General features: G+C 44.6%; 1 protein-coding gene across 1 annotated transcript in view; it reads right to left on the bottom strand.

Moving 5' to 3' along the window:
• Positions 1-15,928: 15,928 nt before the first annotated feature.
• SLC15A4 (solute carrier family 15 member 4) overlaps positions 15,929-23,498 on the bottom strand; it is a 327,049-nt gene continuing 319,479 nt past the window's right edge. The window contains exon 8 of the mRNA XM_085632757.1: positions 15,929-17,954. Coding sequence (XP_085488883.1) covers positions 17,806-17,954 — 149 coding nt within the window. The 3' untranslated portion in view covers positions 15,929-17,805. The remainder of the gene's footprint in view (positions 17,955-23,498) is intronic.

Here is a 23,498-nt window from a genome sequence, read left to right on the forward strand (position 1 = left end):
AGAAAACGGCACTTGGTCCTTTTCTGGATGGTTTTGGGCGTTGGTTACTGCCTGGGGATGGAAGGTCTTAACTGGTTTCTGTATTATTATAGCAATTCTGTTCTTCTTCTGTATGTGTGTTCAATGTGGACCATTGTTCTGTTCCGTATGCATTTCATTCTGCATTCCGGATAAGAAAGCTATTGCCGATGTTGCTCATCAGAAGCGTCTAGCTAAAGAGGTTAAAGGAATGATGATAATTGACATATATGATGATTTTTGGAAACCGGATGTCTTCAGTAAATGCTGAAAGGGTCGTCTGTTGTAAATTGAAACAGAATGTGATTAAGCATTTACTAAAGACATCAATGCTTTCCCTTTAGATCATGTTTTTCTTCGTTATGTTGACCGAAGTCCGGACTCCATTTTGTATTGACATGCTGCCATGTGTTCACCACGAGGAGAGTCCGACCTCTGTGTTAGTTGCTCTTGTAATCTGCCTAGTAACAGTTTATAAATAGCTCTCTCCTGTCCATCTGGCGCATGCCCAGACTTGACCACATCTGTTATAATTAGCCTTGCTTGACCATGTGTTTTCGCGGGCTCAAGGAGTGTGTTGGCTCCGCCCATGTATTGATTCAGTATTGAGAATGACCATAAATGGTAATGTTCTTCGGCCTCATGTTGTATCCACCCACTTATGAGCCCCTCTGTTGTGTATAAAAGGGGACTGTGTACGAATGTTCTTTGTGCTACTCCATGCAATACTGAAGAGTGTTGTGTGGATTGTAGGACCACCCTTAAGGGTTAATAAATGCTGTTTTTGTACTTTGCAGTTTCCGTGCCAACTTCCTTATAGATTCCGTTACAGGAGAGCGAACCCTTGTGTCCTGCGGGCCTAGCTGGGGCCTGTATTCATCATAGGAGCTGCATCAGGGATGGAGAGGCTGCAGAGGAGCTGCACCAGGGATGAAGGGAGAAACACAGGAGCTGCACCAGAGATGGAGGGAGCCACACAGGAGCGGCACGGGGATGGAGGGAGCCACACAACAGCTGCATCAGGGATGGAGGGAGCCGCAGAGGAGCTGCACGTAAGCAACATAGGAGCTGCATCAGGGATGGAGGGAGCCACACCAGGGATGGAGGGAGCTGCAGAGGAGCTGCATCAGGGATGAAAGGAGCCACATAGGAGCTGCACCAGGGATGGAGGGCACTGCACCAGGGATGAGGGAGCAGTAGAAGTGCTGCACCGGGGATGAAGGGGGCCACACAGGAGCTGCACCAGGGATGGAGGGAGCCACACAGGGGCTGCACCAGGGATGGAGGAAGCCGCACAAGGGATGGACGGATCCGCACCAGGGATGGAGGGAGCCACACAGGAGCTGCACCAAGGATGGAAGGAGCTGCACAGGAGCTGCAACAGCACCTGAGGTTGTAGGAACTGGTGGACTCCTTAGTTTCAGTTTCATGCCTAGAACATCAATGACAGAGTCCAGGCCGAGTATCAAGGAAAGCATGGAGATGAAACATGCAGAGGCATCTGAAGAGACAGGAGAAACTGGGCAACTCCTGATGCAAATGCTGAATGGTCGGAAAGTTTTGAGGACCAGCAGGTCCAACGCATGACAATCCAGACTCTCTGCCAGGGATGCAGGGGCCATTTTGTGCTCCTCAATGAAAAGGGCCAGTAGAGAAGGTAACAGGGCCACATACAACAGGAGTGAAGCAGTTGGGCACCAAGATGTTGGCGGTGAAAGGGCCAGTGCCTCAGTGTGTTTTCCTACTCCGCCTCTCGGACCCATTACCTGTGCTTCTTGTACAGAGGCTCTCTGCTCGCTTAGAGTACCTGGGGAAACCTATGCTATTTATCCTAATGGGAACAAGTTACAAATGATCCACATGAGTTGGCTGTCACCTTTTGACTCCCTCCTTCCATTGGTCAACTGCTAGCACTGCTTTAGATGACCCTGTTGCAGGGATTCTATTCATGCACAGAACTATGCGCAGGAAACCAGGACCTCGGTGTATTGTGTACCAAAAAAGCCACCTCAGTGCCCAGAACCCCAATCCGACTAGCATTAGTGTCTCATTCGTTCTCCGTACTACAGCGAAGCTACCAATGATTAGACAACCTAGAACATGTGACTTAGTAAACTCTCAGGAATAGTGGGAAACAAGAACACTCTTTCGTTCACACTCATACTTGTCCACAACTTGAGTATAGTTTAAAATGTTTATTTTTAACTAACGTGCTCTAAGATGCAGTACTCTAGCCAATACGAGCAGCATAATGCATAAATACAATATAATTAGCATTGTTACAATTCCATAAAGCACAAAAGAGTTAATCATATTATAATGACAGTGGAAACAGGACTATAGCTCCTTTTACCACCCTTCCCGTGCTCATGAACTAGTTTAGAATAATTATAGAAGACCTCTGGGCTTTGTCAGCGAGACCCCATACCTACGAGTTTAGATTGCAGTGAATTACATCTCAGGATCAGCACAGCTCTTCTATGAAGGAAAGGTTTTCTCCAAGTGCCTTCTCATGCATGTAATGCCATATTAAAAGCACCAGAGTTGGGCCGCTGTGCTTCATGTTATGTCTATGTGCGTGGGACTGACCAAAGTGAATCAACAGCATACATTGTTATTCAACCTTGAACAGGCTGTACAGACAGAGATCGCGGTGCCCCACTGGACATGTGAAAGGTAGACAGTTCTCATGTGAAGCAGCTTCAGCAAAGTATTTCACGAGAACAGAGCCCTGTAGTGTCGCGTGCAAAAGCAGCAGAATGGCAGCCAAGCGTATACTACTCATGCTAACTTAGCAATGTCTGCTGTTCAACCCATTTCCTCACTACACCCTCCCCTTAGTCGGACCAACGGACAGTGGACACAATAGAACACAGAGTTCAAGTAAGAGTGAGCAAGAATTAAGTGAAGCAGCAGGCAGTGGCAAAGTACCGTAGCATTCAAGCATACGACTACGAAGCAGCAGCAGCCGATCCCCGGCTGTTTGGTGCCACAGGAAGAGCATCCATTTTGCAGCAAGCAAATTAACAGCAGGACAGCGGCTTGTGCCAGTAACAGCGGCAAGCCACCGAAAACGCTGGAAAAATAGAATGAATAAATGCTGGTATTACACCAAATATAGTTTGAAAAGAGGTCACAAGGCCAGAACACACAGTTTTAAAAAAAATGGGCAATGCCTGTTGTGTTAGAAGCATTGAAGATAGTATGAATCACCGCCCCACAATGTAGTGGGAGATCGGTATTAAGAAGCGCATATACTTCTGTACGGGTGTTAGCCACGTGAAGGACGAAGGTCTCATGGGTAGATGTGAGAGCAACTTCTTTTTGGGACAATAATGCTCTTATTTTGCTCAATTTGTTGAACTCTGCCTTCAAGGTCGGAATGGAAGGCCAAATCGAGAGGTCGAGCCTCCCATGCGTGGGTGGAAAAAGCAAATTTTTACAGCAAACCATGCGCTTTGAGACTGCTACAATGTAAAGGATGCCAGCAAGCATGCCGCAGCAATCTTCATTATTTAAAAGCAAATAGCTACCGTTTGCTAGCAGGGTAAATGGTATGATAGCTGGCTCTGGATGACCCTTCAAATACACGCCAGATTAGGCGCCGATAAATTACATGCGCCGTGCAATTGTATATTCTTACACACAAGAGAATGATTAGGTGAAGAATCACATGATTCCCCAGTGAGATACACCTCTATCATCCCGCAAGCATATGTATGTGAATGGTAAAGACCACACCTTGTGAAGAAATGCACTACCTAAAGGTTCATAGCGGCCTAAGGGATACTGTTTCATACATGAACTACATTTAAACAAGGAAAATGGCAGAGTTATTACCCCATGGATGAGCCACACTGCAGAATTAGTCTCTGCAACCGAAAAAGGCAAAGGTTCTAATTTTTCAATATGTAACATAGTGCATGTGGAATCCTTCATGGACATAAACTGTTGTCTATCTGTCAAGTTAAATGTCGTAAATAACGATGACGTGTTCATGAAATCCTATGGAACTTTTCCCATTTTCAAAGTTTGCAACGTCCAGGCAAACTGCATAATAGAACACAACTGATTTTGTCCATGATACAAAACAGACACCTCATCATGAACAATATCCATAAGAGATGATACAATATTGTCCAATGTATAAATACGGGAAGAAAGAGTGTTAATACTATCATCAACAACAGCAAGCACTTTTTCTAACTTAGCTTGGTCTATTGCCCTTAGACGTGAATCAGCTTCAATTTGGGACAGCTTTCAGATTTCGTCGTAAGGGGCATAAATAAATCTTTTTGGTCTAGGACTAACAGGCCCTTAAAATCAGTCACGTCAACGTCACCTGATAACGACAAATGGCGTTTAACTGACGTAAGGGTCGAGTGTTGCATCCAATTTTGACATACTTTGCCCACTGAATAAGTAGCAACCGAATGGGAGTCAGAAAAACGTGGATCAGGTCGATCCTGAATGCATCCTGGGGCCCTGCCTAGAAAACGGCGTTGGGAAGAATCTGAACTTTTTTGCCAAACCAACCAACCCTGGGGGTCCAGACTAGAGATATTAAAATAAATATTGGGAAGCAACAATTACAAATCCTCAATGGCCAAATCAGTATGATTATCCCAGGTGTCATAAGGAGCTAGTGTAGGTATTTTAGGTGCATTCATTTGTTTTGCAGTGGCCAAACCTAATCAGGTTGTTTGATAAATCGAGCTATTAAAAAATAGGATTTGTTTTGGGATAAGGCATGCACGATGCAAAGCTTCAGAGCCTAGTACCTGCCAGAATTTAGAACCCCAAACAGACTCAAGATCTACAGTATCCTTCCACAGCTCATAGCCACTAGTTGATCAATAAAGAATTTGGAATACACTAATGTAGTGTGGGTGAGCATGACCTTAGAAGTGGACGTAGTATTGAATTTGAAATAAAATTAATCCGGGTTGGAAATGTTGAAATCAGTGTAATATACACATTTTTTCAAGAGTTTTGGAACTGCCTTCAATGGGAGCTGGGCAATGTTCCCATTGTGTGTAGTTAAAAACATTTCTAAATGTATTAGCTTTATGCAGGTAATGATGGCCAAAATGCTGGTAACAAAATAAATCAGCATAGTTCGCAGTATTTAAATACAAATCCTCAGCATCAAATGCAGTATAATACTTTAAATCAGAAAACTAAGATTCAACGGCTTGTACGTCCCAATCATCAGAGCGTATATTCCGTTTCACTACATCCCCCATAGAAACACATAGTACATTGGGAACATTAACCACCTCTATTGGGCCATGAGTTTGGAAGTTCACTGCATCCCACACTATTCCATCCGCAACTGGCCAGGCAGAGATGTTGACAAAAGTCTGGTCCCTTTTCATGATGTGTGATGAGGAGTGGGGTGCCAAAGTTCCATCAATTACTTTAACTGCAGAGCGTTCAGTGAGACAGTGACCATTGATTAAAAGGAAGAAAAATTTCACAAATCCAATCGACATGAAGAAAAAAACGGCGATGAGCACCAACCAAATGTATGTCCAAGGAGGAACCAAATAATTTCTTTTAAACCAGGTGATAAAAATAGAAAATTTGGAGGGGGGACTCAATGATGTGGAGTTAGAGTCAAAGGAAAAACGCGACTGGTTCAGTGTGTTGTCTTGCAAACCAGGCAATGACTCTGTAGCGGGATACATATATTCAGTTTCTTCATGAAGACTGCAAGCCGGAGGGTGTAGCAAAGGATCAGTAACAGTGGTCATCTCTATGGCAGTGTCATGCCCGATGTTGCAGGAATTAGCCAAGACTGTATTCCTGGATATTGTTGGACAAGAAACAGCAGGTGTCATACTATGTAGAATCGTCCAGGAGTTGTAGTTTGACATTGTCCACTGAGATGTATCTGTTATCTTTGCAACCAGGAAGTGGTGGTAAAATGACTGTTCGAGTACCCTTCATGCCAAGCACTGGGACGGGTGCACGATAAGATGGGCCAAACTCTTTCTTGTTCTCCAACTACTCATGGACCAGGTCACCGATCTTGGGTAGCCAGTCGACTACCGGAATCTGCAGCGCCGCTTCAGTGGCGGAGGGTAAATGTTCCTTTGCAAGACTGTCTCGAGCCTCTTGTAGATTCTGTAACACATCAGAATGATTATCTATGTCAAAGGATGCAGCTGTAGCCGCCATGTCTAGACCATCAAGGTCTAGCAAGGGGAGCCTCATTGTAATTTTGCGAATCACCGAGCTGTTTACCTGTGACCTGTGGACCTGGGGCAGAGGCTTGGGACCGTTGGGTGTCCGGGGTCTCTCCTGCTCGATCCCGCCGACGCTGCTGTGGTTCCAGCTAGCAGCGCGCGGAGTGCGAGGACTACAATCCCCAGAATTCCTGGCTGTGGAGCCCGCCCCCAATTGACCAGACTTCCGCGCCCGGAGGCGCTAAAAGCCAACAGGCTTCCTCCGCGTCGCGGGACGTGCCGGGTGAAGTCCGGGCAAAGGGCGGGCCGTCTGTGGCCGTCCGGGGCAGAGTGAGGCAGGGCTGGGTCACCCCCTTTGGTTCCCGTTACATGTATGCCCGACGCAGAGGTAAGAGCAGCTAACTATTGGAAACATTGCTGGGGAGTCTACGGGTTCGGAAAACGAACATTTGAATTATATTAATTGCCACAGAGATAGTGCTGGTGTTTACAGTTGAAATGGGGAAAACTGCCACTGGACCATCTCGTCCCAACACCAGGCAGAACAAATCTACAAATAACCCTCTTCCAAGTCTAACAGCCATAGACAGGATGTTACAAAAGACTATTGGGGTCGTCGCCACAGCGATAGAGAACACGGAAAGACGCCTCTCGCTTCCTATTGGCTTAGACCCGCATACATTACCTGTTAATTCTTCCACAGTTATGGCTAATTCTTTTGACTCTATGCTGATGACATCGTATGCTGGATTACCAGGTGCAGACAAAAATCCTGAGACATTCAACTCTAACCATATTTTGCACTCGGATTTGTCCCCCCTGGTAAGCAGACTTTCAACTACACCAGTACTCCAGGAGCAGGACTTAAGCATAGAAGTCCAACTAGTCAATGACACTACGGATTTAGATAGTAATAATACCAAACTGTCGTCCATCACTACATGTATGGCCAAGAAACATGTTGTAATTTCACCTGTTAGAACAAGAGGGCAAAAGGCCAAAAGTAAACAAAAGCATATTAACAAAGAGCAAACTGTACACAAACATAGGGGTAAAGGCAGCAGAATACATCACAAAACTGCTCCAAATCTGCTGGGCCGTAAGGGGGATATGTGTGAAGAACAGTCAAATGCTATAGATGTCCAGCCTAATGGAACCAAGAACGAGCTTAGCAAAGATGGATTGTGGGAGAGAATGGAGATACTTTTATCAACACTCTTAGTGCCAATTAGTGAGAAAATTTGTGTTATTGAAGCCAGGGTAGGTTCTATTGAACAACATTTAACGGAAATTCCCTATTTAACTAAGTCCACTCACGCCTTACCAGCTGCCCCCTTACCCGAATCCACCTTAATTAAGGTTGTGTCTGAATCTGTTTTACATACGACCGAGGGTGTTAAGGATAAGATAAGGGGAACAGTTATGCAACGTACAGTTCCAAGTATCTTACCTGAAAGTATTGGTAATATCAGTAGTCGTCCTATTGATGGGGGAAGATGCGAAGGAAAGGATACAACTTTGTTGGAAAAAGGTGTTACCTTAATGGAAGGCACTGGGAAACAAGGGGGCCAAACAATAGACCAGTTAAGGGGCTCACATCACCCAGAAGATTTTAAAAGTAATAATGTACCTTCCATGATGAATTTGCCACCAGAATGTGGAGCATATGTTACAGTTCTTTGCAATGTTCCCAGATTACGGGAGGGGCAATTTGAAACTAATGAAACCCTTAAAAACAAAACTCTCCACTGGTTAACTAAAAATTGTGGTTTTTCAATATTAGATGCATATCAGATTATACTCACACAAAGAGTGGGGTGGATAGGCCCCACACCTAAAACATTTGACGGGGACTGCATCATAGTTAATTTTAGGTAACCAGTCTGGGCACACAAAGTTTTATTTAGAGCCCCTCCACCTTCTTGTTGGGAATTTAACACAACTTTATTGCCACTTGCCTATTTTTATAGACACTCAATGGTAAATAATCCTGTCACCAAGCCTATGGCCTACCATAACAGGGACAGCCTTGTCCTGGATCACGTAATTTTTGAGAAACCGCACCTTTCAGGTTTGGGAAAATAACTCACGATCAGCGGCAATCCCCCTCCAGTGTGGGGTACCACAAGGCTCCTCCTTAAGCCCCACATTATTTAATGTGTACTTGGCCCCAGAGGTAGTCGCCCCGTTTGGTGTTAAAATCGTGAGCTACGCTGACGACACCCAACTGGTCGTCTCTCTATCCCAACCCGACCACGGACCGGGCTCCCTCCACACCTGCCTATCAAAAATATTTACCTGGATGTGTGAATCCTCCCTGAAACTGAACGGGTCTAAGACCGAGATTATGCTACTAGGGCATAAAGGATCCACCCTCCCTCCATACATCTGGCCCACCTGTTTGGGGGAGCCCCCCTCCCCAAAAAATTTGATCAAAAGTCTGGGGATCTGGATGGATCAGGACCTCTCATTTAAGACCCAAGCAAAAAAAATGGCGGGAACCTGCTTCGGCCTCCTTCGATCGGCTCGGATAGTCCTGCCTCTCCTCCCACAGCCCTCTCGGAAGCAGCTTATCCAAGGACTTATTCTGTCCAGATTGGATTACAGCAATGCCATCTTCCTTGGGGCACCGGAAACCACTTTTAACAAACTCCAACAGATCCAGAACGCTGCAGCACGGCTTGTCACGGGCACCCCAGCCAGAACATCAGCCAAACCAGCACTTAAACTTTTGCATTGGCTCCCAATACGCGAAAGGGTAAAGTTTAAATCCCTATGTTTGGCACACAAATTGTTGCAGGATAAGGGCCCCCCCATCCTAAAGAACATAGTCGTGCCCTACAAAGCCAACAGACCACTCCGCTCAGGTCATGAACGCCTAGCCACAGTGCCCAGAGTAAAAACAAATACGTACAGGAGGACGGCGATTGTCAGTCAACACAGCCAAGCTTTGGAATTCCCTTCCCTTCAAACTCAGGATCGAACCCTGCCATCTGCGATTTCTGAAACTCCTAAAAACCTACCTCTTCCCTTGACCCCTTCCTTTTCCCTGACACCCCCTCTGGTCTCTCTGTTTCGGCTTAGCGCTGGGATGCTTTCGGGTAACTATGCGCTCTATAAATCCGCATTCATTCATTCATTTGAGTAATAACTGGTTACCAATGGTGCCGGCAACCCATTCAGTGCTATCCCCCTACCATTATATAACAGGTTTCAATGTCTGACACAAATGGAGGATAATGATTGACACATAAATAGAGCGGGGTCCATTGATAGGGGGGAAACGGAGAGTTCTAACTTAAATACAAGGCAAAGTGTAATAAGTAATACCCATTCTTCGCATATGGATTCCATCATGATGAATGAGTTATCGGGCACTAATGGTACTAATGAGATTGATATTTTAACATCTAGCATGCTTGTAGAGCCTATTGTGAGTTTGGATGTGCCCACAAACCTGAATAATGCCAAAGGAGCAATAACACAAGAGGGGTATACACTGACAACATGGAATATCGCAGGTATTGGAAATAAATTAGGTACGCCTTTTTGGGAAGACTTTATTACTTGCGGTAGCGATATAATGTGCCTACAAGAAACATAGAGCACAGATTTTGTTACAGTTGACGGCTATACCTCATATTGTGTAAATGCGACACCCTCTTTAATGGGTAGAGCCAAGGGTGGACTACTATTGCTAATTTCTACAAAATTGATTGGATGCAAAATTATAACCTACTCATTTATTGGTAATCACAGTCAAGTTTTGCGACTATCCTTCCAAAACGGTAAGGATCTGGTGATAATAAACCATTATAATAACAATTTTCATAAAGACAGGGGAGCACCTTTAGACCCTTTGGAAAAAGAGATAGACAGGGTACTAAAAATTTCAAACAAACTGGCGGTTGTTTTGTGGGCGGGCGATTTTAATATTCAAGCATGCCCCGCTACATTTACTAACTCATGTGGGTACATGAAGACCTATACGACCGCTGCGGGGACAAAGGATGACATGTTACATTTCCCACATTGTGAATATGGTATGACCCTTAATACTCTAATGGCAAAATTCGATCTCGAGCGGTTAGATTGTACTAAGAGAAAGGGCCATATTAAATGTCCAACATTCACTGGTAGGGAAGCAAATAGTAACATAGATCACATCTTATTCACGAAGAATAGCCCATATACGAACCTTTGGATATCCGAACAGGTGGTTAGTGACCACAATAGCATTTCCATAGTTCTGTTGGCTTGGGGCAACAGACTGACTAATACTGCCCATCCAATTACAGATATTCTCCCAATCAGGCCGAATGGTATGAGAATTAAGTGGGATGGCATGGACCCACATAAGATACAATCGGATGTGGTTAGTAAATGCAGAGACAATATTAATTACTGTCTCAGTGAAGTGGTTACCCCTGAAAAGTTATGTATGGAATTTTCTAATATAAATAATGTGGTTAGGAATATTTTAACCAGGAAAACTAAAGGTCCGAAACAAGATGGAAAGAAGTGGTTTGATTCTGAATGTACCGAGATACTATCTAACTTAAAATCAGTATTAAGGTCTAAACCCCGTAATCAAATTCTTGTTCGTAAGTTGCGAAACGATTATAAACAAGCTGTCCTGGCCCATAAAAAGGTGTTGAGATTAGATGCCTGGGATAAATTAGGTATGGCAAGTGAAACCAATAATATAAAACTTTTTGGGGAAATTGTAAATAGCCCCTTTTTACAGGATGATCATATTCCTGAACTGACGTCTTATGTTAACTGCACAGAATGGATTGAACACTTTTCTAATATTTTTAATCCAGATAAGGTCTTTTTAAATCCTCTTTTATTAAATGATTCTACATGGCCCACATTGCCGCTAACAATTAGTGTCGAGGAGGTGTGTGAAGGGATGGTAAACAGTAAAAGGGGCAAGGCACCAGGCCCGGGTGGTGTTCCGATTGATTTATACAAGGACGAAATGGACCTTTGGGCACCAATTCTTACAAGAATTTTTAATGCTGCCGCTATGGGGAATTTCCCAACATCATGGGCTGAATCATTAATAGTCCCCCTTTATAAAAAGGGTTCGCGTTCCGAAGTATGCAACTATCGCCCAATATCACTACTTGACTCTTCAATAAAAGTGCTAAGTAGGGTACTCCTAAAAAGATTGGAAACATGGGCTGAAGAATCGAAAATATTGACCCCAGTTCAATATGGTTTTAGGAAGGGCATTGGGACCATCGAACAATGTTTAAATTTGGATTTACTTATCAACAAATACACAGTGGTGAAAGGGGGTAATCTGTTTTTATGCTTCGCAGACTTGAGTAGTGCGTTTGACCTAGTGGACCATTCGCTCCTTTGGTCAGTATTGATTGAACTGGGGGCACCAAAGGAGATCGTGTTTTTCTTAGCTAGGGTATACGAGAAACTTTCTTGCAGTGTACGATATGGGTCTACTGGTGAGCGAACCCCTTTCTTTACTGTGCGAAGAGGCATCAGACAAGGGTGCGTACTGGCACCTTTTTTATTCTCCCTTTTTATCAATCAAATAGCCTTGCTTTTAAACAAGATCCCGGCTGATGCCCCCATAATAGATAACACTGTTGTATCCGTATTGCTATATGCGGACGATGCTGTCCTAATTTCACGTACTCCTTTGGGTCTGCAACGTCTTATCGATGCTTTTACTGATTTTATAAATGGCAGGAAATTGCTGATTAACAAATTAAAGACATTTACCATGATATGTGGCAAAAAATTAAAGTCACCGCGGTCCTTCTTTTTAGAAGGCTCAAAGATTCAAGCTGTTAAGACCTTTTGTTATTTAGGTATTAGCTTTGATGGAAACGGTAAATGGACCAATGAGCAAGAAAACATTGGACATAAAGTGATTAGAAACTCCAATGGTATTTTTCGTTTTGCTGCAAAAATTGGGGACCATAGAATAAAAGACATGGTAACCATATATAACGCTAGATGTGTCTCTTCGGCTTTATATGGAGCTGGATTATGGGGTTATTCCTCCACGGTCCAACTTCAAATAAACAAAAATAATTTCCTTAAACGATTGTTATGTGTCCCGGCTGCAGCTTCATCTGATTTAATACATCAAGAAACTGGTCTTAAATATATATCAGATCTGGCTGCCTTACGCCCTTTATTATTATGGCGTTCAATTTGGCACAAAAAGGAAACTGAGTTTACACAGTCAGTAATTAAAGACTGCCTCAAGTTAGACCATTGCTACCGCATTCCGTGGTTGAACTATATTATCTTTTGGTATAACACATTATTCGGAATTAATATCTCTAAAGACTCAGACTATATAATACCACTCTCTAAGAAGGAAATAAAAGACATTTCTGCTTCACAAGACGGAAGAAATAAATAAATTGCTCCGGTCTCAAAAGACTTCTGTATTTTATAGGCAGCTTAATCTTAAGAGTGGGTTCCAGTCATACTTGGTGGACGTGACTAGAAAATTGCATCGATTTGTACTAGTACGTTTAAGGTTGGGCATTGCACACCACCTTGTATCCTTCCCCGTAATCGGGGCAGGCTCTAACCAAAAGTGCCCTTGTGACAATGTCTCTAAACAAGGCTGTTGCCATTTTTTGCTATTTTGTAAATGTTATGTATTTTTAAGGAAATTTGATCTGAAACCTATCTTTTTAAAATACAATATTCATTTAACAGTAGATGCTATGAATTTATTATGTTCTCTACAGAGTCCAGATGTCTGCTTCCATGTTGCACTATTTATTTTGGAATGTAGAGCTGCCAGGAAATCCATAATTATATGATTAATGTAAAACTATGTTCTGTTATGGCCTAATTTGCACCTTAGCACAAGTCACTTTACGATAGCGAGGTAGAACTCTTTTACTTTGCTATGGCCCATTTGTATCTGTGCACAAGTCACTTTATTATGGCCAGGGAGAGCTCTCTATTATGGTGGTAATTAATGCGTTTTGAGCAATTCCATATATTGTTGTAATATTACAATGTTAAGATTTATTCTGCACATTTGCACAGGTCACTTTGTTACTGCGAGATGGCGCCTTTTACTGTGAAGGAAACTAATGTCTTCATGATTAATGTGAAATTGTGTCTACTATAGCCTAATCTGTACTTATGCAAAAGTCACCTTTTATAGCGAGGTAGATTTTTCTACTTTGTTATGGTCTTTTTGTACCTATGCACTTGTCACTTTATTATGATAAGGGAGAGCTCTTCAATACGACGGAAATTAATGTCTCCTGAGCAATCTTGGATATTGATGCCATACAACAATTTTTGCACTTATGCACAAGTCACTTTATTATAGTGAGGTGGAATTTTCAACTCTGTTGGAATTAACGTTTATTGAGTATTTCCACTTATGTAGTAGCGACACATGTCTGATTTTATCCTTAATTGATGTTATATTTGTTTATTTATTGCTGTATTCATGAGTAGTGTTTCACCATTCCTTGCGAGATACTAGGGCCGGTTCAGGAATAACTTTTTGCTTTTTTAACTGCTAAATTTGTGTGCTATAATATTTTATTGTATATTATTTTTGTGTAGCTTATATGGTTGTATTCATACGAACCGAATAAAAGCTTTTTTGACTTGACTTGACTTGACTGTACGAGTACCCTTCATGCCAAGCACTGGGACGGGTGCACGATAAGAGGGGCCAAACTCTTTCTTTTTCTCCAACTACTCATGGACCAGGTCACCGATCTTGGGTAGCCAGTCGACTACCGGAATCTGCAGCGCCGCTTCAGTGGCGGAGGGTAAATGTTCCTTTGCAAGACTGTCTCGAGCCTCTTGTAGATTCTGTAACACATCAGAATGATTATCTATGTCAAAGGATGCGGCTGTAGCCGCCATGTCAAGACCATCAAGGTCCAGGACAAACATCTTCATGCCAAAGAGCATTTCGTATGGGGTCCGCCCACCCAGAGATCTTCTAGGGAGATTTAGTACACATTGTACGCTATACAAATGTGCGAACCAGTTCCTGCCAGTACCTATAACTCTAGCTGTCAAGGCTTGCTTTAAGTCACGGTTCATTCGCTCCACAACTGAGTTGCCCTCAGGCCTGTATGGAGACGAAAATTTGACTTGCACCCCCAAAGACCTCATGGCATTCTTGTACGCCTTAGAGGCGAAGTCGGAATCCTGGTCAGAATGAAAGGTGCTGTTGGACATGGCCCTTCTGGCAGGTTCACCCCCCAAAATTTTTGCAATTATCCTAGCTTTTTCCCTATGTTGTGTGAGTGGTTTTAGGCCTCTAGGCGCTTTTACACTGTGTCCCAGTGGAGAGTGCGTGTGCGCTGTGTATGTCTTCAGTGAGACTGACCTGCCATCCCATAGGAATGCATGGGGAATGTGTGTGTCCATGGTAGTTCCTGGTGCGTGGGGAGTGCAGGGTCGAGTTTGGTATGTGCGAACTCGTGAGAGTGAATGCTGCGCGATGATGTGTGCGGCGTTACTGTGTCTAGTATAGAAGTGCCACTTCTAGATGCTGGCATAAAAGTGAAGTGTCTGTCTAGCGTGTGACTGGCTGGTGTGCCTGGCTCCAGGAGTCAGGATGGGTCTGCCCCAGTGGTGAGTGGAGAGATCTGCATGGATGAGTGGGAGGAGTACACCTGGGACCTGAATAGGGCTGGGCTTTCCCCATACAATGCTGGATTCCTGGCTGAAGAGGGGTGAAACCCCGAAACCGGTCCTAGGATGCTTGTTTCCAGTCCAGGGAGGACCTGGCTTGGCAGTTCGGGCTGACTGTTCCCATGAGGCACAGGGTCAAGACTGATTTGCATATAGCCAGGTCTAAACTGGGGTGGCATGGTGAGCAAAAGAATGATGGATTTAACCCAGATCTCTTGACTGGGGGTGAATGTTTTGATTTGTTCTGCAGTCCATCCATTAATTGTGTCTCTTTTGCTTTGGGCAACGCTATGGTGGGACACAGTGGGCCCTGCTGCTGTCACACTTAGAAGGCGAGGTAAATTCGCCTTATATGATCGCTGTAACAGGACACAGAGAAGATATGCCTCACGCCAAACGTGTGGGAACACGCTGACAAGATCTGTTGTCCTGTGATGGTTTCGATTACAAAGGATTTTGCTCTGAAAATACAGCGCCAATGACGTAACACTACACAGAAGCATGAGAATGTGAGTTACAGGTCAGGAATGGCAAGGTATAGCCTCACAACTACATCAGACATGATTTGTCAAATTTCCCTTCACAGTTACCTGCCAGTGAGATGGTTCAGGCAGAGAAAAATATCAGGGGTGGAAGCATACAGCTGTCCCCTGAGCAGCATCCCATCCACGTCGCCAAATTTGAAGACAATCACAGAGAGGCAGATGCAATAAAGGCAGGATTTATTGTTGAAATTGTAATTCTTCCAATCTCTTCTCAGAAATCCGCAACTGCCACTCACCAACTTTCCTCAGACTAATGCAAACAAGCTACACCGCTGTTTGGCACAGAACACACAAAGTGGAAGGAAGGGGGTGGGGGACAAGGGAAAGGAATGCACAATGTAGATAATACATTCACCAGTCTGATTCCCAAAAACAGAACTCATGATTGATTTGAGTTTGAAAACTCACCAGTAAGAACCCAGTCAAAAGAAAGACAGCAGGTCACAGAAAAAGCTATGCGTCTCTTACCCGAAATTTGAAACAAATCGCAGAAAAGAGCAAACATTACAGTTTGACAATTTTTATTTCAAAATATGTCTTCTTTCCATCAGAAAGCTTAAAAATACTTTTACAGGAATAAGGGTTAAATTCTCTAGGTGAATAAATACAATTTAAGAGATAAAAGTAATATCTTTCTTCTAAACTCACAACCCCCGAACTCTTAGTCTACAGCCAAACCAGTAACTGAAGGCACTTTAATTCAGGAACAAATATGCATTCGATACTTAAGGATTTTCTTTTATTCGCTTAATCAAACAGAAGAAACAAACTGTTAAAAACACAAGACAGCAAAAGTAAGGTCAGTAAAATTGACTTCAGAGATAAATTAGTTTACAATACAATTCTTCTATTTTTGTTACATAATTGTATGTAAAGTGTTACAGTAAGGAGTTGGGTCTCGCAGACTAACCCAGGAACAAAAAAATCAAAATACCCCAAAACCCATGATAAGGAAAATTGTGAAGGAGATGATCCAAGAGTGTGTTCCAGTATTCCTCCCGCCCTGGGACTGAACCAATGGGAAGGCTTATTGACCAATGTTGAACAATCTATTACTGGTCAATGGTCCAACTTGGGCAGAAAGAGCCGGTCCCACCTCCCCTGCCTGTATCATCCTACCCCTACTGAACGAGATATAAAGAGTGAGAAGAACTTAGCTTAAATGTCTGGTCCTAGGGAGTCAAAAAACATCACTTGCAGATTCATTTCGGGTGCCAGAACACTAGTATAGCTACATCATTTCACCCCGCCAGGCATGACGCACACTACAAAGGGGTGGACAAACAGGGGACACCGAATATCGGTAACAGGGTCATTGTTTAGGGTAAAACATATATGTACTCAACTGGTGAAAGACCATCATCTCCGGACATAGTAACAGCAAAGATCTCAGTTTTCAAAGCATGGCTGATGCAGCATATCCTAACAAGCATTGGTATGCTAATAGGTACATAAGCCCTACATGAGAGCCAAAAATACCGTGTTGATTTGGTGGGAACAATGGAGACCTCAACATTACACCACACAACATATGACAAGCCCTGACGAAAGAATCACAAAATATGGTAAAGTAGAACAGTGATCGGATTCAAAACAGTGCTTATAAGAACATCGGTGTGGTTCCCAGAAGCTATGGAATCCCCTCTACCTCTTTCCTCAAGCTGTCTCCAGCCTAATTCATCCATTCAACCGCCTCGGGCACACCTCGTAATGGAACTGCAGTCTATATATACCAGTAACAGATGCTTGGGGCAGAAATATGCACCTCTAGAAAAGCACAAGTTGATCAAAAGGGTGAAGTAACGGAAGACTGATTCTCACCCAGAACAGGTTCTGTATCATCACACACAAAAAACACAAGAGACTATGATTATCTTGAATTCTATAGAATATTAAAATATTATACATATGTATCAAACCATCGTGTGGTTATAAAACTATGAGAAATAACCTGTCATATGTTGTTAAATTGTTGAAAAGAAAATTCAGACTGGTGAAGCAATTTCATACCATAAACACAGAGTAAAGGCATAACACTTCCACGGTACGCCAGGTGGAGAGAACTATAACGCCCAGCGAATGACCTTCTTCAGGAAAAAATAGTGCAAAATTGTCTTGGACCTTTAAACAAGCTGGGCACTTAGCCGGTAACAAATCAGGATGAAGGAAGGTAGCTCGGATCGCAAGTGCAGCATGTGCTAAAATCCACAGATGGCGATCAAGAAAATATTTTAACATCTTCCGCTGATTCAGGAATCCACAGCCAGACTTTATGTCACTGATGGGCTGAGATTCCCTATGGCACTGACACGCTAGTTCATATTTCATCGGTGCACCTTCAATCGTTATTGCATAGATGAGCTCTGGAGCTGCTCTTGGTGTCAGGTCCTTCCATTGGCAGAGTGTCGGACTACCCTAGACCTCTGGCGCTCGAACCGCACTGAAACTATGAGGAACAGCAGCAGCGTCGCACCCTGGATTCCCGCCAGCAGGAAGAAGTATTTGTTCAAAAAGCAGCGGTTGATGTTTCCTGATGATAAATCAAAAGAAAGGTATGATATTAAAATCAGGTGTAGATCGCGGTAAATACAGCACTACAGAGTTATAGTCTTTGCAACTAGCGTATAGAATTGAACCTATTCGCCCGAGACTTACCATCAGTCCTAGTGAAGGTCCTCGCCCAGTTACATACTTTAGACTCTAGTCCTACGTGAAGGACCTCAACCAGTTACATACTTTAGACTCCAGTCCTACGTGAAGTGCCTCACCCAGTTACATCCTTTAGACTCTAGTCTTACGTGACGGGCCTCGCTCAGTTATATACTTTAGATTCTAGCCCTATGTGAAGGGCCTCACCCGCTTATATACATTAGACTATAGCCCTCTAGCCCTACGTGAAGGGCCTCACCCAGTTATATACATTAGACTCTAGTCCTCTAGCCCTAAGTGAAGGGCCTCGGCCAGTTACATGTTTTAGACTCGAGCCTACGGGAAGGGCCTCGCCCAGTTACATCCTTTAGACTCCACCCTAAGTGAAGGGCCTCACCTGGTTACATAATTTAGACTCTAATCCTACATTAAGGGCCTCCCTCATTTATATATTTTAAACTATAGCCCTCTAGCCACACGTGAAGGTCCTCACCCAGTTATATACACACTTAAGTCTCTAGTTTTCTAGCACTATGTGAAGGGCCTCACCCAGTTACAAACTTTAGACTCTAGCCATACACGAATGGTTTCACCCAGTTATATACTTTAGACTCCAGCCCTCAGTCCTATGTGAAGGGTGTCACCCAGTTACATACTTTAGACTAAAGCCCTCAGTCCTACATGAAGGGCGTCACCCAGTTACATAATTTAGACTCCAGCGCTCTAGCCTACATGGAGGGCCTCACCCAGGTAGATCCTTTAGACTCTGGCCCTACGTGAAGGGCCTCACTCAGTTATATACATTAGACTCCAGCCCTCGGTCCTACATGAAGGGCGTCACCCAGTTACCATCATTTAGATTCAGCCCTACTTGAAGGGCCTCGTTCAGTTACATACTTTAGACTCTATCCCTGGGTGAACGGCCTCGCCCAGATACATACCTTAGACTCTAGTCCTATGTGAAGGGCCTCACCCAGTTCCGTCATTTAGACTCAGCCCTACGTGAAGGGCCTCGCCCAGTTACATACTTTAGACTCTAGCCTACATGACAGGGATCACCCAGATACATACTTTAGACTAGCCTACATGACAGGGATCACCAGATACATGCTTTAGACTCTAGTCCTACATGAAGGGCCTCACCCAGTTACATACTTTAGACTCTAGAACTCTAGCTCTATGTGAAGGTCCTCGCCCTGTTACATACTTTAGACTCTAACCCTCTAGTCCTACGTGAATGACCTCACCCAGTTATATACTTTAGACTCTAGCTCTATGAGACGGGCCTCACCCAGTTACATACTTTAGACTCGAGCCAGACAGAATTTTACTGCTAAGCTTTTCCTGCAGCTCCCATACAGACAATGGAAGGAGTACGCACTAGAGCGCTCTGCGTAGTAGACAACAGACTGCTAATTCTATTTAACACCTAGCGCTTTAACACCAATAATTAACAATTTACTTCAAGTAAAACAAATCCTATAGGTGATACAGGTTAATGGCATTTGAGAGCAGCCTGCCTGCCATACTCCGCAAAGGATAACTTAGTGTAAGTCAGACCTTCCTTCCCAAGGTTGTTTCAAGTAAGGGCTCCCAAGATGATCCCAGATTACACATTAGGAAAGTGGCCTTGAAGATGGAAGGTTAACGTCCATTAGTAAATGCGCTCTAAGTGTCGCTACAATGTCACAAACAATAGCACATGGCCCGCTTCCAGCCGCCATGGCCAGCAGCGCACTTCAGCGTATTATTAGCGGAGGCAGGGGAAGCGATCCATCAGTAGTACTTCTTGCAAGCGGGGCAGACTCCGTGCACGTAGGCTTTGCATGCAACGGCCTTCATTAGGCAAAGTTAGGTGCAATTGTATCAAATTATATTAAAAGCGATTAAATAGAACTCCTCTCCTCCCAGCATTTAAAACAGTGTGTATTTAAAAAGCAGTAATTTTCCATTACTGGGTGACATGGTAATTATATGAAAATGTTACTTTTGTCTTGCAGGAACAGCTGAATCATTTCAAGTGCTGCATTAAAATTTGAAGTTTGAACATCTATGTTGAAAAACAACACAGTCTAATTCAGGAGCCTGCATAAGAAAAGGCCAACAGAGTTCTCTCAGCGCTCCCTGCCGACCGAGCACATGCACTGGTTGCATCTGTCTCCGCCAAAGATTCCACCATGCAGCCCTGCTTGTCTCATAACAGAGACAGACAAATGGCTTCTGTACATACACTGAGATGCCATTATGAGACCATGGGCCCGATTCAGATCATGGCGGACAGATTACTCCGTCATACTGATGACAGATAGTCAGTCTGCTCAAAAATAAATCTCATAGGATATAATGGGATTTACTTTTCGTCGGACAGGATATCCGTCACCATAGTGATGAGTAACCCACCCACCAAGACCTAAATCAGGGCGTATGTGTTTGAAGCATTTATGTTTTTCATGTTCGTGACTGCAGCTGAATGGTTCATCCAATATTAAAATGTAAACATAAGCAATGCCCCTCAAGCAGTATACGCCAATCAGTTTGACATGTCAGGACGTCACAAGTTTGGGGGGAGGAGGACGTAAGGCCACTTCATGAGCTCCTCCTATGTTGAGTGCTCTGGTAAGTGACAGGAAAGGTCTTGGTGCCAGTCAAATATTTCAAGTGCGGTAACAGCCTGATTGTGACCACTCTGCGTCATGTATCACAATAAATTTATTTTGTGAGGGAATAGTCACTTCACCAATCCTACTTGTGCAAGCTAGCCGTACAGAAGTGGCCTTGGAGGGACTATTTTGACAGAGATTCCCCTAAGGGTCCTTGGCTCACCACTGGTAGCCAAGCCAGAGCAGCAAGGCAAGTCCCCTGAGAGAACCGCAGGAGACGCTCAGCCTACGCACAGCCACAGTTTCAGCAAAGAGGGTGCTTGAAGATTGCCTTCTTTGGTGCAGTGCCCCACCAGCGCTGGGGTGAGCCCCCAAGAGGAGTGATGCACATGGGTCTCCTCAAAGCTAGCTCTGTCGGGTCTGGGCCTTTGCTTTACTTGTACCTTCTGTGCTTTGGTGAGGCTGAAGGCGTGACCTACACCAGGGAAATTAAAAAGCTATTTTTCACTGTGGTAGTATTTTCTTTTTTTTATGATTCTTTTTCATTTAATTAAGTGATGACCTCTTACCAACCATTTTCACAATATTGAACAGAGATCAATACTTCATACTGAATCATGATTCATAAGATCCCTTTCCATGTCTTACGTATGCTGCTCCTACTCCTAACCTATACTGCTACTCACTGGTCATGGTGGGGAGCTGGGCTGTCGGTGGGAGCAAGGGGGGGGAGGGGGGATGTACAGATGTTTCCTCTGTAAACATTCCACTTGTCCCATATTTACAACCACTTTTTGGGGCACCCCCGAGATTCATACACTGTATTTTCCAATAACATACACCAGTCCATGTATTTTTTGCATTCTGTAATCGTTGGTGTCTACTGTACACCTCATGCTTTTGCAATGTTATGTTTTGCAACCATCATTCCCAACATCACCCAGGTTTTCTCTTTACTTGTGATGTCTGTGGGTTTCCAGATGTTTAGGAGGCACAGTCCCATCTTAGGATCTATCCTTGTTTCTAACGCCTCCCCAATACATTAGAGCACTTCTGACCAACACCTTCTAATGTGTACACATTCCCAGATGATATGAATAAATGTACCCTTCTGACCACACCGCCTCCTACACTCGGAGTTTACTCTGTGCCCCATTTTCATTAGTGCAGGACCTGATAAGTATATTCTGTGTTGCACTAAGTTGCACCAAACGGAGTCTGGAGGAGATTGCAACTTCTTTGGGGGAGGCCAGGGCTTCCTGCCAGTCGTCATCCCCCAAGTCCGCAATGTTCCTTTCCCAGTGTTCATGGAGCAGCAGGAGGGGGGTCGAGTGTGTTATTAACTAGCTTCCGATAGGTCATAGGGATCGATTTCTTGGGTATGTACTCATCGAGGATTCTGTCTTCTAGTGAGGTGGACTCAGGGGGCGATTCACCCTTAGGGATAACGGATTGCAGGGCGTATCTTATCTGTAAATACCTGAATCTCTCTGTATTTGTCAGTTCAAATTCTTTTTTTAGATGATCAAAGGGAACTACTTCTACCACCTTCCACAGGTCCCCTAGCCGGGAGATTCCCATCATATCCCACTGTGGTAGTATTTTCAATGCATTCTAAGCAGCGCATTAGTCCAAAAGCACTAAATGGATGCACACACCCAAATCATCAGGTTTTCAAAAGAATCTCTTGTATGGAGGGTAAATATGCAGAAACCAAGCTGTACCAGGTAACACCTGTAAAGTTGTGTTTACAATCAATGTAAAGCAACTAACCAAGGGCTCTTACCACTGGGATATCACAAAGGGTCTAGAACCAGGAGAGCTCTGAACTAGGACCACGATTCAAACTTCTCAGGTCACGGATGCCCGAGGATGGGTTTTCCATGCAAGAGATTGTTGGACAGGCCACATGAAGGGCTTGCTCCCTCCCCGCATGACAGGGCCCGAGCCCCGGCCCCCCAGGTGTTACCCACAGAAGCAACCCGCACCCCGTCCCAAGACGGGATTCCTGCCCCCGGACATCTCTATCATGGGGCCGAACCACTACCGGCTCCCTCGCCCGGCCCGGCCGCCATCTTGGACACTGCACCACGAGGCCGCATGGCCTCAGCTCGACCCTAACCCTGGGCCTGGCCAGGCCCGACATCCCGGCACCACCATCCACCCAGGAGGTGAACGGACCACTTGGCAGGTCAATGGGAGAAAGAAGTGTCGATGGCTCTCCCCCGCCAGGTGCCGATCGCCCCCAGCTCCCCCGGGCGCTGGCTCCACCCCCCTGCTGGGTGTCTGGACTCCCTCATCCCGGACCTCCCGACCTCCAAGTGCGAGGGTCCGGACATCAAAGGGCGCCAGACCTATAACTGGGGCAGCTCCAGAGCAGGAAGGCAGTTGTATCCTGGAGTCGAGAGACACCGTGAAGAACTCATCCTTGACGGACTACTGGCGCTGCCATAGTCCTGCCTTGTGAACTTTCATCCTGCCTGCTGGCGCTGCCGCAACCTTCTGCATCCTTCATCCTCGTCGGGACCTACTGGCGCTGCCGCGGACCGTTGTAACTACCATCCTCGTCGGGACCTGCTGGCGCTGCCGCGGACCGTTGTAACTACCATCCTCGTCGGGACCTGCTGGCGCTGCCGCGGACCGTTGTAACTACCATCCTCGCCGGGACCTGCTGGCGCTGCCGCGGACCGTTGTAACTACCACCTTCACCGGGACCTGCTGGCGCTGCCGCGGTCCGTCCATCTCGAACGCCGAGCTCGAGGATTGTGAGCTATCCATCATACCATCGCATCTACCTGATTGGTAACAAGACTGTCCCGCTACCC

The sequence above is a fragment of the Triturus cristatus genome, chromosome 11 (genome assembly GCF_964204655.1).
Source record: "Triturus cristatus chromosome 11, aTriCri1.1, whole genome shotgun sequence".
Classification (NCBI taxonomy): Eukaryota; Metazoa; Chordata; class Amphibia; order Caudata; family Salamandridae; genus Triturus; species Triturus cristatus.